The sequence below is a fragment of the Seriola aureovittata genome, chromosome 15 (assembly GCF_021018895.1).
Source record: "Seriola aureovittata isolate HTS-2021-v1 ecotype China chromosome 15, ASM2101889v1, whole genome shotgun sequence".
NCBI classification, from domain to species: domain Eukaryota; kingdom Metazoa; phylum Chordata; class Actinopteri; order Carangiformes; family Carangidae; genus Seriola; species Seriola aureovittata.
The window spans coordinates 16485370-16498804 of NC_079378.1; the positions used below are offsets into that span (position 1 = coordinate 16485370).

Consider the following 13435-nt stretch of genomic DNA (forward strand, 5'->3'; position numbering starts at 1 on the left):
GTCCGACACTTTCTCCTGCTCTCCCTTTTCCATAAGTCAAATCTGCTTAGTAATGAGATAAATGTTTTTGAAATGTGAGTTTCGTTTTATTAGTCACGAACAAGCCAGGAGCTAGCCTCCTCCCCAAGAAAAACACATCTAGAGAAAGCATTGCATCTTATTTCATCACCATCATCACCATCATCTTCGTCAGGAGTGAGGGGGTGAAAAGGCTAGGCAAGTGAGTGGAGAGAGAGGAGCAAAGGGAACAGGGGCGTCAGTAATGAAAATACACTTGGATTGTATTTTGAACTTGATTGTAAAATAATATCTCAAAACACGCTCCTGAATTATTAAGAAAACTAACTGTTCTCATTTGAAATGGAGGGGACGGTCTGACAGACGAGAATTACCAACTGACACACAACAAGGCGGAAAATTTCACTTTGTGCAGCTTTAATTAGTGTTTGGTTCCTGGTAATAAACGCTGGCTGGGACAGACACAGCAAAGACAGTGAAGGGCACATTCCCCAGAGGAGCCTCAGCTCTGCTGTCAGGTGAACCAAATAAGCCAGGTCTCAGCCTGGTGTGTACAGCCGGGAAATAATACATATGAGTGGATTGTTATGTGAGAAAATTGGTTAGATCTCATTAAAATGAAGCCGTTTCTGTAAACATTGTGAATTTAACAAGCCAGTCCAAGCAGAACTTGAACGTTCCTTTATCGAGAATCTAAAAAAGTTAATTAAAGTGATGCCATTCGTGTGAAGTCCTGTTGGTGCAGAGTAGTATTTAACATAGGGTGTGACTTCTAGACCTCAAGGGGCATGAGGGAGGGAGGAGGGAAGGGTGTGTTTTTTTACTTAAGCTGCTCTTCATGTGGTATTTGCAAATTCGCAGATTTTGAAATGCACTTTAATAGACAGTCTCAACATATAACACAACTTTTCTGGACGGATCTTACAAGATCATGAGAGTTCTGGTATGTACTGTATGTAGTGATGTGTTATAGTAAACAGGGTCAACAAATTAATAACACCATTAAATCCAGTAGGGATATTCTCAGGATCCCATGTTTAGAAAAGTCTTTTCCAAACCAAAATATTCCACAGCCGTGCCCAAGGATTTCTCAGACTTAAGGATACTTACAAAACATAGGGAAAAAAAAAACCCATTCATTTTAACAACACGTGCCCCACCTGTCCGTCTGGAGACAACAAATCACTCTCACTCACTCACTTTGCTGAACATCCTGAGTGTAATGACAGTCTTCAGAAGGTAGAGGAAATAGAGTGTGTTAAACAGTCTATCAGAGCAGGTGACGAACTAAAGAACAGCTTCAGATAGAAACCTGTTGGCTTTTTAAATTTGATGCCTTAAAATATCCAGGTTTGAATGAGGAAATAGATTATGAATCTTTTTAATCAACAATGAAAAAATGAAAATGAATTTTACCCACTGATGGCACAGCATCATTCTGATTGATATAATTCATATGATCATTATTTCTATTTTATTTTTAGGATATGAATATTTTGATGTTTCTATGTGATCTATTTAGAGTAGCAGGTGTAATCATTCTGGTTTTATTTCCGCCCTGATGAAGATCCTGTGAGGTTGAAACCAGCAGGTGTTATAGCTGCTTAATTTCTCCTCACCGGGTACAGTGACACATCACCAAATAAATAGGATATTTTAGTTCAATGCTAATAACTGAGGCACCAGATCACAGGATAGCTTAGTTTTAAAAGTTCCCTATACAAGTTCTGTGAATGAACTGCAACTTAGTTAATTAGTGTCTGTGTTGTGACTGAATCAATCACTCAATCAGGTGTCTCTTGTGAAAGAGATCTTGAAATCAGTGTGAGCTCAACTAACAAATTAGTCATAAAATCTAAGCAAATACACCCTCATTTCATAGATGAAATGTCATTATACAGTATCCTCACCCACGTAATAACAGAAGTTTCTCTTGAGACGGTCAAAAACGAACCAGCGTTTCTTCCACGATTTGATTTTGCCACCCATTTTCACCAGGTGGCCCTTGCACATCTTCTCTGTGAGGATGACGTAGGGGCAGGTATCTATGCTGTGGCCGGACGACTCCACGTGTGCACGTAGATCAAACTCCTCCTTACGGTTGGGCAGGTAGCGCGTCATTGGACGGGCCTGTGAAGAAAATGTTTCATACTGCTTTAAATGTGCCTACCAAATAGAGTGAGATGAGGGAGTGATTAGCAAGAACTGATTTAAAGTATTTTGGGGCAAGTCAGGTCCCAAGACTTCAGAACCAAATGAGAAGTCAAGATGGGGTTTCAGACCATTTACAATAAATGGCACAGTACAATAGAGTCCTGCCTGACATTGTTGAGGATCTATTCATCATTCATCATTCAAGTTGTGAAAATGTGTCAAACCCTGAGACTTCTGAAATCTCATGTCCTCATTTTTGTGACTTCCACCTGCTTTAACAGATATTTCGGCCACTTGGTGTAGTACTGACGCATCATCATCTTTGAAGCTGATGGCTGAACATGAACTTGATGGCAAACAGTTTCCTATTTACACACCCAGCAGATACAGAGCAACATCAGCATTCATTTGGAGTCATGTATCTGGCCACCAGATTAATAAGTCCAATATTCACTCTAGTTTAGCGCTTTGAGGGTGTCCATCAACTCCTGAGGAAAATATCTATCTCTTTCGCAGCTTTATACTTCACTATATGTTCACCAGCTTGCCTCCGATTTTGCTGTAAGGCATTAGGTGCTCCTGTACAGTGGGCTTATCATCATAAAATTTTCTTGCTAAAAACAGCTGCCTGCTGCATTTGAAAATGGCGCTTGAGGCCTGTAAAACCAAAACAATGAGCTGAAAGACACTAAAAAGCTCTACTAGTCTAACAGTCTCATCACTATGAGCAACAGCTTTCACATTAGACGTAGTCATTTGATCTATTGTTGATATAAAAGTCTGAATAAGCTGAGCTAGGTGAATTCGTATTTCAGCATATTTGTTTACTTGTATTCATACAACAGAAGCTGGTGATTAAACACAATCAGACAAGATTAAAGCTTGAATTATGTGTATATTATATTGTTCTTTTATTCCCTCCATCCCCATCCATTTTACTGTCTGTTCTCTCTTCCCTCCCCTCCATTCTCTCCCCCTTTATCTCCCTTCCCTGACAACCTTTGATCTTCCCATATACCCAGCCTCTCTTTAGTGTCTCGCCTCTCATCCTCTCCCCCAAGTCTCCTTCCCTCCCTCCCTCCCACCCCTCCCGCCACTGTCTCCTCCGGCTGCTCCACTGACCTGGGAGAAGTGTTTCTCTCTCATCTTCACCTCCTCCTCCACCAGCCTCTGCCTGTGGGCCGTCTCATCCTGAAGCCTCCTCTCGGCCTCCTCTCGCCTCCTCCGCTCCTCCTCTAACATCTGCCGCCGAGCCTGCACCTCCCTCTCCTGGGAGCGTCGGGAGAGGAGAAAGAGGAACAGATGGAGAGAAGAGAGGAAAAAAGTAATGAGGGGGGGGGGGGCAAGGAGACAGGGAGAATATCTTAATGGTAGGCAAATATTGCAATACAAAGTGGATGACTATCAGAAGAGGCACATGAGAATTCAAGTCCCAATCCAGGGTTTTGTAAAATATATCCCTTAAGTCTGTGTATAGAAGGGTAAGCTTTGCTGATGTAAAATGATCCTTTGCAGCTTTCAGACACTTACATACAGGTTTACTTTGTTTCAACATGTAGAAATAATACAAAGGTAAACAAACTACTTACAGCTTCATTTCACCACACCTTAAGTTCAATGATCACTTTCACAATGACACAGATAAACTGTGTTTTTGAGCAACATGAGACTTTTCTCCAATAATTTAAAGTTACAGTTTATTGTCTTTCAGTGAAACTGGCTTGTTTAGTAATTATATGATCATATCATGTTTGCGTTTTATAAAATCTGTTGTTCAAATTAATGATTTCACACAAATTATATATAATTAGAAACTAACTAGATTTGTTATTAAATGATCTTTAATTACATGTAGGTAGAGAGAGTTAGATCAATGATGAAAACAATGGAACATGTAAGAGTTAATTTCATTGCACATCAATTTGATTATTTATATGATTTTCACACATTTATCATATTGTGATCTATAGCAGGAGATATTGATATGTCCTTATTAATATTGTTACAGATTTTACCCAGCCTTAACTCCTGCAACCAAATGTGTAACTATAAAAATAATCTAAATGTTTTTAAAAAGCCCCCATTGCAGCTTTAGTTGAAACTTTACATGACCTTGGAGGAGATGAAGTTTTGGAAGTGATGGAATAACTGGTTTTCAGTCATATTAGGAAGCAACATTCACGTCAAAACTCTGCAGCACCCAAGCTAGGAACTCACTTTGTTCTCAATCAGTCTGGCTTTCTCCTGCTGCGCCTCCTTCAACATCTTCTCCATCTCTTCTATCCTCTGGGCCTCTAACCCACAGGCACTACAACACACAGAGGGAAGGAGCGACTGATGACACAGCTACAACAAGGGTTGGATTGAAAAAAGTAAACAGACATGCCTGGAAACCAAACACTGCAAGAAGACAAAGGCAAAGGTTTCTTCATGAACGCCAGTAAACTCAGTCTTTGAACTTCACGAAAACACTGTGAAAACTTGAAGAGGTTGGCATGGCAACAGCCAGTGTACTAGTAGTCACGGGAGCAGACGTGTAACAAAACATGATGTCACTGGAACAAAGCGCAGTGACCCTTCTCCTGGGAAACGGGGCAGACTTGAGTGTTCCCATGGAAACAGAGCCAATTGCTCATTTTCCAGTCTCTCACCTTTCTGGGGTACATGCGGAGTTGCCAGTGGAGACACTGGTCTCCATGCTGTCTGAGCTCTCCAGGCTCAGGGTGTCATACGCCTGGCTTCCACTCGGTGGCGACTGATGATGCAGGATGGAGTGATGGACAGTGGGAGACACATCTGTGCAAGCAGAGAGGGCGCAGACAGCTGTCAAAGACTCACAGTGCCCTCTGTTGATAGTGACAAGATATTGCTACTAATTGATTATAATCAGAGCTATCTATCTATCTATCTATCTATCTATATCTATCTATCTATCTATCTATTGAGACTTTAAAGAACAAGAGGCTACAGTCACCCTACATGTTCCAGAATAAATGGCCACAGCTGTCTTCTATAGACATTTATCTGTCTAAAAGTCATGTGTGCATGCCAGGTGAAAGCCTCCAGTTCTAAATAGATGAGATGGGACTGAAAGACTCAAGTACCTTTGCTCTGAAAAGCCAACTGCCTCCTGGAGTCCATGTCTAATGGGTTTGAGATCTCCCTCAGCACTAACTGTAACCCCTGAAAAACACATGAAAAGCATCACACGATGTATGTTGAAGATTTAATTACAATTTAGTTGTGTTGGACAGATGTGCTCACCTTGGTGGATGTGTTTTTCTCTGCACCACTGCAGTGTGGCAGAGCTGCCGCGGCTGCCTGTCCAACCTCACCATCTGATTTGGACTTCAACAGCTGAGGGAAGGAGGACAGATCAGTTGTGCTTCACGACCTGAGGTAAATAGGTTACATGTCCGGGGCATATAAAATAAAACAAAGTATGAACGTACATAGAACTCATTTGAACAAGTGATCAGGACTATAGTTGTCGTTGTGGTTGAGCTCAGCGCTGATCTGAACCTCAGTTAGTGACTCAGGTCTTTGTCTGTTTCTCACTTCTTCAGCTGAATGCAATATTGAGTGACAATCATGATGTCGGTCATGTTAGCTAAAATACTTCCTTTTCCATAATTCTTTACAGGACAATTTACAGTAACATGCTTGTAACATACCTTGTGGCTATATGATCAATTATCAAATTGAAGATTATACTTAACACCATCTCTCTTTGACAAATCTTAGCAAATTTCTTTATTAAGCTTAAATGTACTCATGTTTCAGATTTGTCACATTAAACCTTTATAGTAAAAGGGAGGGTTCACAAACTACCCTCTCTTGTTTTGTCCACTAGATGGCCTCCTTGTCATAAAAATATAAACAGTTGAATCGTTATTCAGAATCACCTGCTTCAGCGCTTCGAGACAGTGATGCATCTGGCCTGTTGTTAGCACCCTTTTGCAAGGCCCTGAATTCACACCCTGAAAAGTAGCTGCCAGGAGAGCATACAGCAGTGAGCGAGAGAGAGTGGAGAATTTACCTGCCCGTGTCTGCGTGTGGAAAAGGACTTTGCAGGCAGTGGTGGAGGACATGACTGAGGCTCCCCAGCAGCCATGATGTCCTGGTACCAGCGCTCGAGGTTAATAGGAGGCATTGCATTCCTGCTCAGCTCAGGCTGGCTCTGAGGTGAAAAGCATCCAGCCAAAGAAAAAAAAAAAAGGAAGCAGTAAAGCAACAGCATCAGTAATAGAAGCATCAGGCAGGCAGGAAAGATAACCATGGACCAACCCGTGTGGCAATATCAGATCAGAAATGGATGCAATGTCAGGAAGAGTAAGTGGTGATAGTTGTCAATTACCAAAAAGTGCTTTTTAGAAATTGGACACCATCAACTAGGAAAGACAAACCTGGGCAGAGAGATAGGAGGAAGGGCCACATGCAGCTGAGTAGCATGAGAAGGCAGATTGAGAGGAGGCAAGTTGGAATGATGGAATAGATGAGGAAGATGAGGGATCCAGTCTCTGCATCCCAAAGATCTGACTTAATTGACTGACTGTGATGTAGTCCTTCACACAAATAACCACCCCGTACAGACACACAGAGAAACAAGACACACACACATTTACAGAACGGGGAGAGAGCAGAAAGTGGGAAATATCATTAAGAAGGTGAATCTAAAAGAGACATATTTTTCAGATTGAGACTGATTTGCTTTGGTTGGTTCAGTATTTCGTGCAGTGACAGAGAGCAGGGAGGGTGTCTACCTCGCATGGCAGAGCTGGAGCTACAGCGAGGGAGAGGCAGTGGAGAGCAGCAGGGGAAGGAGAGTGAGGCTGCATAGAAGCATTTCCATACATCTTATAGACATCAGACAGCCTGAGGTACTCCTGCATCAACAGCCAAAACACAGGGATGAGAAGGCTGAAGGAAGATGACAACAGTCAGCACTTAGAAAAGTCATGCAGAGATTCACAAAAGCGAACAGGAGCATTTCACAACTCATTTCTAACAGTCACTACACAGTTTAATCATCAGGTCATCTTCCATTTTTTCATCATCCAGCTTATGATGTTAGTTTACGTCGTAGAAAACAATTCTCCTCAAATGTTTCTATTGGGACAACCACTAATTTGGAGAATGTACAAACTTCAAACGAACAATATATTGACAAAGGCAGAAACTTAAACTACTAACACACACACTGCAAGCTTGCTATTGTTTGTCAGTATTCTTCTAACCGTGCCCGTTTTATTGCAGAAACTGCAGCACAGGCATTTAGGATTTGTTAGCTTTTGTTGAGATTTACCTGTTGTAGCCTAACAGGGTAGTGTTCAGGGGAGGGGATGTGAGAGGAGGAGAAGGAGGCAGAGGAGGGACAGGGGCTATCAGGAGGACCGTCCACATAAACAAGGTCAGGTTCGCTGATGTGAAGCAGTTCCTGTTTAAAAAGTTCATCTAAGTTGACCACTTTTGCAGTAAAATCGCTCCAGCTTAGAAACCACAGGAGTTCCCGCTCACCTCTTTCATGCTGCTGTTGGGCTTCGGGAAATTCTTCTCTCCTGTCAAGGTGTGGTACCTCTTCTCCACAGCACACAATCTGTCTTGCTCCTAAGGGAGGCAGAACCAGCATGTATATACAGATGCTTTCACGTTTAGTCTCAGCCACCAGCAAGTCTCATTCAGTTAAGACTGGGTTTATTATAAGAGGCTAACCTTGTGTAACAGCTGCAGGGTCAGTGTCCTGTCTTTAGCCATCCTGTCACAGTCTCCAGCTGCCTGTAACCCCAGCTGCTTCACCTGAGCGTCCAGAGCGGCCATCTTCTCCTGAGAACCAACACGCCCAGTTTCAAACCGACATATAATCTCATGTAGGTTATCATATATACACACACGCACACATACTGTATGTGTTTTCTGTGATGCATGTACCCCCACCTTCCTCTTGGCCACGCTGCACTGATACTCGGCTCGCTCTTGGAGAAGCTGCGAGCTCTGAGTCTCCTTCTTCTCCTCCAAACTGCTCTCCTCCTCCAGCTGGCAGAACTCCAGCTCTTCAAACTGCTTGGTCCCAGATTCCAGAGCTTCAGCCTTCTGTCCATGTACAGATATACATACACTGTATGAAACTACTGAAACATACTTAGGAAAGGATAAGGTTGGCAATGTTACTATTTATATTATTATATTATATTTCTCTGATTGTCAACAAAGATCATGAATAGACAAATACCAACAATGAATGGATCTACTTCTCTCCATGTTTGCAAAGCCTGATATAACTAATTCCTGAATGCCAGCCTCCGCTCTTATCCTGGTTCCTGGAGAAGTTGTAAAATATCGAGAGATGGACTAAAACCTTGTTGTCTTGGTGTTTTCATGGGATTTGTTCACAATAAGAAAAACAGAGAAAAAAAGAATTGCTTTAGCCTTTAAAGTTCATAATAATAATAGCAAACATCTCATACCATCAGATCTGTCAATGCTCTGCCTAAAAGCATTAAGTGAGCGTAGGTGACTTGAATCATTCTTAGTCAATTTTCAAATGCAAAAGGCATGCAAACTTTTAGAGGAAAGCTGTTAATAACATTATTAATTAATACTAATTGCAACTGACAGCGCCAAGCATCCAGGATGAGGGAATAGCAGCAATTAAGCAGCAGTCTAAAAGCATTGCCTACTGTGTGGTCACACTTGCATGGCATTGACTTAAAAAACCTTACACATTTAAGAAATGAAGGGCCACAGCAGAAAAAGGAAATGCACAGTCTGCAAATTCATGAGTAGCTCTGAGTGCTTCAAAACAGAGTCAGTGTCATGTCTGTGGCTGTTTCTGTGCAGATCATACAGAACTGTGGTATTTGGTATATTATAACTCACTGTTGCCAGCCAGTGGGCTGTGTGAGAACACTGACCCTGCTGAGCTGCTCCTGTAACTGTTCCCTTAGAGACAAGGGGCACTTATCAAACTGCCTCTTCAGCTCATTGTACTCATTCCTCTGCTTTTCCAGGACCTTCCGCTCAGCCGACACATTAGCCCTGCCCTAAAAACACATGGAAACACACACACACACACACACACACACACACACACACACACACAGACACACACACACACACACATAAGCCCAATTGGGTCCGCATTCAGACACACATACACACACCACCCCAGGGAGAAACAAAAAAAAAAATCACAGACAACTCAAATCCATGCAGCCAGTTTTAAAGCTAACAGGCCAAGGCAGTTGGAGTATTACAGGACTTTGGCAGAGGTTAGGTCAGCAGGAGTGTTAGGGGTTAAAAGCTTTACACATCTTATGACATCAAAACAAGAAAAAAATAAAAAAGTTTTGTGCACGTGTGAATCAACATTTTAGTGTTGGTCACATCCAGATAAAAGCCCAGCACATGTGAACAAGATTTCAGCTGTTGTTTCTGTCTTTTTAAACACAAGACGTGTTGGACACTGCAGAGTGAAGACAGTTTGTGCTTTGTGTTTCAGGACAGACATCTACTGAATAAGCAGTGCAAGTCAGTTGAGCTATCAGAAAACAGACACTGTATATTTAGATTTCTTGCACATTCAGGAAGGAGTGAGCTTTTATATATTCAAACACAGACGCTAAAGAACATGTCCAACATTCACGTGCAAACTGGCTGTGAGTGAACTGACAGTATCTACAGTATCACATTCCTTCGTTCTGGGTGCCCACCTCGTCCTTCTCTTTCTGGATGGCCTTGTCCAGCTGGCTCAGTTTGAGCTGCAGCTGAGAGATGATTTCATTTTCAGCCTCCACCTGCTCCTGCTCTGCCCGCCTCTCTGCCTGCAGCAGGGCCTGCTCCATCTCCGCCTACAGACAAATATGGGGTCAGAGTCTGCAAACCACCAAGTACTGTCATGCTAAAGAAATACTTTAAGGTGAAACAGCTTCCACTCCTCTCACTAAGGGTGAGGTGAGAAGAGTATACATTCTGTAATGTGTATGTATGTGTGTGTGTGTGTGTGTATGTGTGTGTGTGTGTGTGTGTGTGTGTGTGTGTGTGTGTGTGCGTGTGCGTGTGCGTGTGCGTGTGCGTGTGTGTTTGCGTGTGCGTGTGCATGTGCGCGTGTGCGTGTGCGTGTGTGTGTGTGTGTGTGTGTGTGTGCGTGTGCGTGTGTGTGTGTGTGTGTGTGTGCGTGTGCGTGCTGACCTCCTGTTTGGTCTCTTGTAGCTGCCGCTCCAGTTCACTCACTCTGTGCTTCAAGTTATCAACCCTGGCCAAGATCCTGTTCCTCTCGTCCTCCAGATAGACCTGATCCTGACCGGCTAACAGCTCTTCACACTTCATGCAGATTTAGGAAAATAAATTTGTCAGAGCAAAAACACAAATTATCTAATTCTCTCCACACATGCATGCATGTGTTTATTACCTCTTGGTGTGTGCTCTCTGTGCTGCTGGACTCCTCTCTCTGTGCCTCCTCATCGTTCTCCCTCACCCTCTGGTGTCTGTCTACTCCTTGGAGGGACATCCCCCCTCCTGCGTCTGAGCAGGTCCCTGCAGCGCCCCCCAGCAGCCCACTCCTCACCACCTCAGCCAGCTCCACAGCGCTGTCCTCATGATTATACTCTGCACACAGATTGAGGATGGTCTCCAGCCTCTGTCGCTCCTATGGAAGACACGCGAGACATAAACGTGCTGTCCCACATTACAGATCTTATTGCAGATTAGCTTCAAATGTCCTTGTGTGACATTGTCCCATTTAGGCAGCTGTCCCTCAGCCAATGGTACAGGACAACTGTAACCTGATAGCAGGAGGGCTGAGGCTGATGCAGTTTGTCTCTCAGGAGGGGGTTCATCGTGAGACCTGTCAGAGGTGGAGTTGTTTATGAAAACAGAATCTGACAGACTGTGATAAACATGAGAAGAATAAATGTGAGACTCTGTCGAGTTTTGGTTGCGGACTGAAAGTATCTCAGATTACTCTACACCAGTTGTTATTCTGCTCAGAGACACTTTAAATGTTGATCTTTTTTTTAGATTCTTGGTTAATGTTTTCTTCACTGTGCCATTCTGTTGTCTCTCATCACTCCACACAATGGGATGCTTCCTTTACTCTACCAAAATAACAGCGCAGAATATGTAATCATCATTCCAATCTGACCACAACTCAGAATCTGCTCGACTAGGAACAACTGTGTCTGATGTGCTTCTTGTTGTTTCAGCAACCATCGTTGGTCTGAATTTAAATTATTAAGGATGTTAAAATAACCACGCCAGCTCTGTCATGAGCATTTACTTGAACTGCAAGACTTACAACTTAGACTGTTGTTTATGCTGTGTACATCTAGGTCATTCCTTGATGAAAAGCAGCAAGATTAACAGGATTATTTATGATCCAGACATTTTGATTTAACAGATTGAAAGATTTTAAATCTTAAGCTTTCAGACAGTGAGTAAGATAAGATACCACAATTGTCAGACTGCAGTGCAGTTAGTTTTAAGATGGATATTTGACAGACATTAACTCCAGGTCCAGTGGTGTCTTCTGACTCAGCTTCAGTGGGAGGACATTTAGCTCACCGCCCTTCTCTTGCTTAATGGCAGGTGATTAAACTTAACAATACCAATGTTTTTTCAATAGCTTCATGCTAATTTGCCCATATCAGTGAATATGTATGATCAAATAGATTAAACAAAATGAGTCTCCCATAGCAGACTTATTTTTATTGATAGTGTGCAATTCATTTATTTACATAAATATTAAATATAGAAAATAATAATAAGGCAGTTTTATCAATAGCCTCCATCATGTAATGTGACCCAGTGACTCCAAATCAATACCACAAATGATTCCTTATGCTTGTTTCACTTCAATACAGTAAACAAACAACAGAAAATGATTATAGTTATCTATCTATGAGTTGTTTTATTGTAAACACTGAATGATGTTAGCTTTGCTAAGATGCTGGTAGGCAGACTGTTCCCTTCAGATGGTGCCAGGTCACCTGTTTGAACCTGTTTCCCCCTGTTTCCAGTCTTTATGCTGAGCAGTTTCCCAAAATGTTGAACTATAGCTTTAACTAGACAATGTGGGTCATTTGGTTCAACAAAATGCAGCAGTTAAATAACCTCTGGTACATTTTCATCTCAAAATCACATCAACATGCTGCAGACTCGGACTCTGGATTGCAAGCCAGCAGTTAGGCCTCAACTCAACTTTTGTATAACATCTCTTCCACTCTAGCTATGCCCTTTACTTGTGCTAAGAGATGAAGTGCTGCATGGGTTTTTTTGCAGTGCAGCAATATCCATGTGTAGGTGTAGGTTGCATTCAATAAAGTGAGAAAAAAAAATCCTGCATAGCTGTGCCAAGTGTGCCAAAAGAGCAGTGTGCCAAATATAGAGCATTTGTTCCACTGAGAGGAAATCCGCTCTTTGTCTTTCTCATCTATAGATCTACAATTTATAATTTTTGTGTGCTTCTTTCAAGGCTGCAATACCAACAAATCAAGAACCATGTCCATAATCCAAACATGTTCACCATAGGCCAGCTGATTTTGTGGGGGATATGCACAATTTAACTGAGAAGATTGATACCACTCTGTCTAGAACCAAGAGATGCGTAGCTTAGCTTAGCATATTCTATTATTCTCTGTTCCTTTAACAGGGGCCCTTCATTATCAGAACTTAAGCCCCATTTTTCAGGTCACCTCTTTGTTTTCTATAATTTCTGTTGCATTTATGTTTAACTCTTGGGAAAAAAAAGAAAAGAATAAGCATATTTCTTTTCACTTTCTACAGGAGCCCTGCAGTATTATCATCTAGTCTTAAAGCTCCATCCACCTCTACATGATATGTCCCCTGGGATATTAATGTGGTCGTTGACTGTGTCATTAAAGAACTTATTTTCACTCAGTGGTTATCTACATTCAGCATGTGTGTATGCAGAAGTGCACACATTTTACTGTATATACAGAAGCAACAATCCCCATTACCATCATTGTGTATTTACCAGCAACATTTCAAATCACTACAAAATCTGGAAACTTCAGCCAACATCCAAACACATTTGAAATTTTTGCTTACAGCCATAATTGTATGTTTGTTTGCTTTTTTTGTACGTGTGTGTGTGTTTTTCGTTTGGCTACCGGGGTGGTGGTTTGACACTGATGCTGTTTAGCCGTCCACTGGGCAGCAGTGGAGGTAAGACTATCCTACCACCACATGGATGCATCTTAACCCTTGTGTTGTCTTCACATTCTGTATACTCCCCTCACTCACTAAA

At 42.1% G+C, this 13435-nt stretch overlaps 1 protein-coding gene across 12 annotated transcripts in view; it reads right to left on the reverse strand.

Moving 5' to 3' along the window:
* The window catches only part of phldb1a (pleckstrin homology-like domain, family B, member 1a), a 30422-nt gene that overhangs the window by 3493 nt on the left and 13494 nt on the right, over positions 1–13435 (reverse strand). For 4 of the 12 annotated variants that reach the window (XM_056397233.1, XM_056397232.1, XM_056397230.1 and 1 more), the window contains 17 exons: positions 10580–10816; positions 10360–10491; positions 9882–10019; positions 9084–9212; positions 8107–8262; positions 7885–7995; positions 7690–7779; positions 7478–7609; positions 6936–7058; positions 6579–6737; positions 6212–6352; positions 5437–5529; positions 5277–5355; positions 4824–4968; positions 4390–4480; positions 3295–3441; positions 1929–2148 (listed from right to left, as the gene is read on the reverse strand). In XM_056397233.1, the coding sequence (XP_056253208.1) occupies positions 1929–2148; positions 3295–3441; positions 4390–4480; positions 4824–4968; positions 5277–5355; positions 5437–5529; positions 6212–6352; positions 6579–6737; positions 6936–7058; positions 7478–7609; positions 7690–7779; positions 7885–7995; positions 8107–8262; positions 9084–9212; positions 9882–10019; positions 10360–10491; positions 10580–10816 (2323 nt within the window). The remainder of the gene's footprint in view (positions 1–1928; positions 2149–3294; positions 3442–4389; positions 4481–4823; positions 4969–5276; positions 5356–5436; positions 5530–6211; positions 6353–6578; positions 6738–6935; positions 7059–7477; positions 7610–7689; positions 7780–7884; positions 7996–8106; positions 8263–9083; positions 9213–9881; positions 10020–10359; positions 10492–10579; positions 10817–13435) is intronic. The other 8 variants (XM_056397231.1, XM_056397237.1, XM_056397235.1 and 5 more) reach the window with 8 other exon arrangements.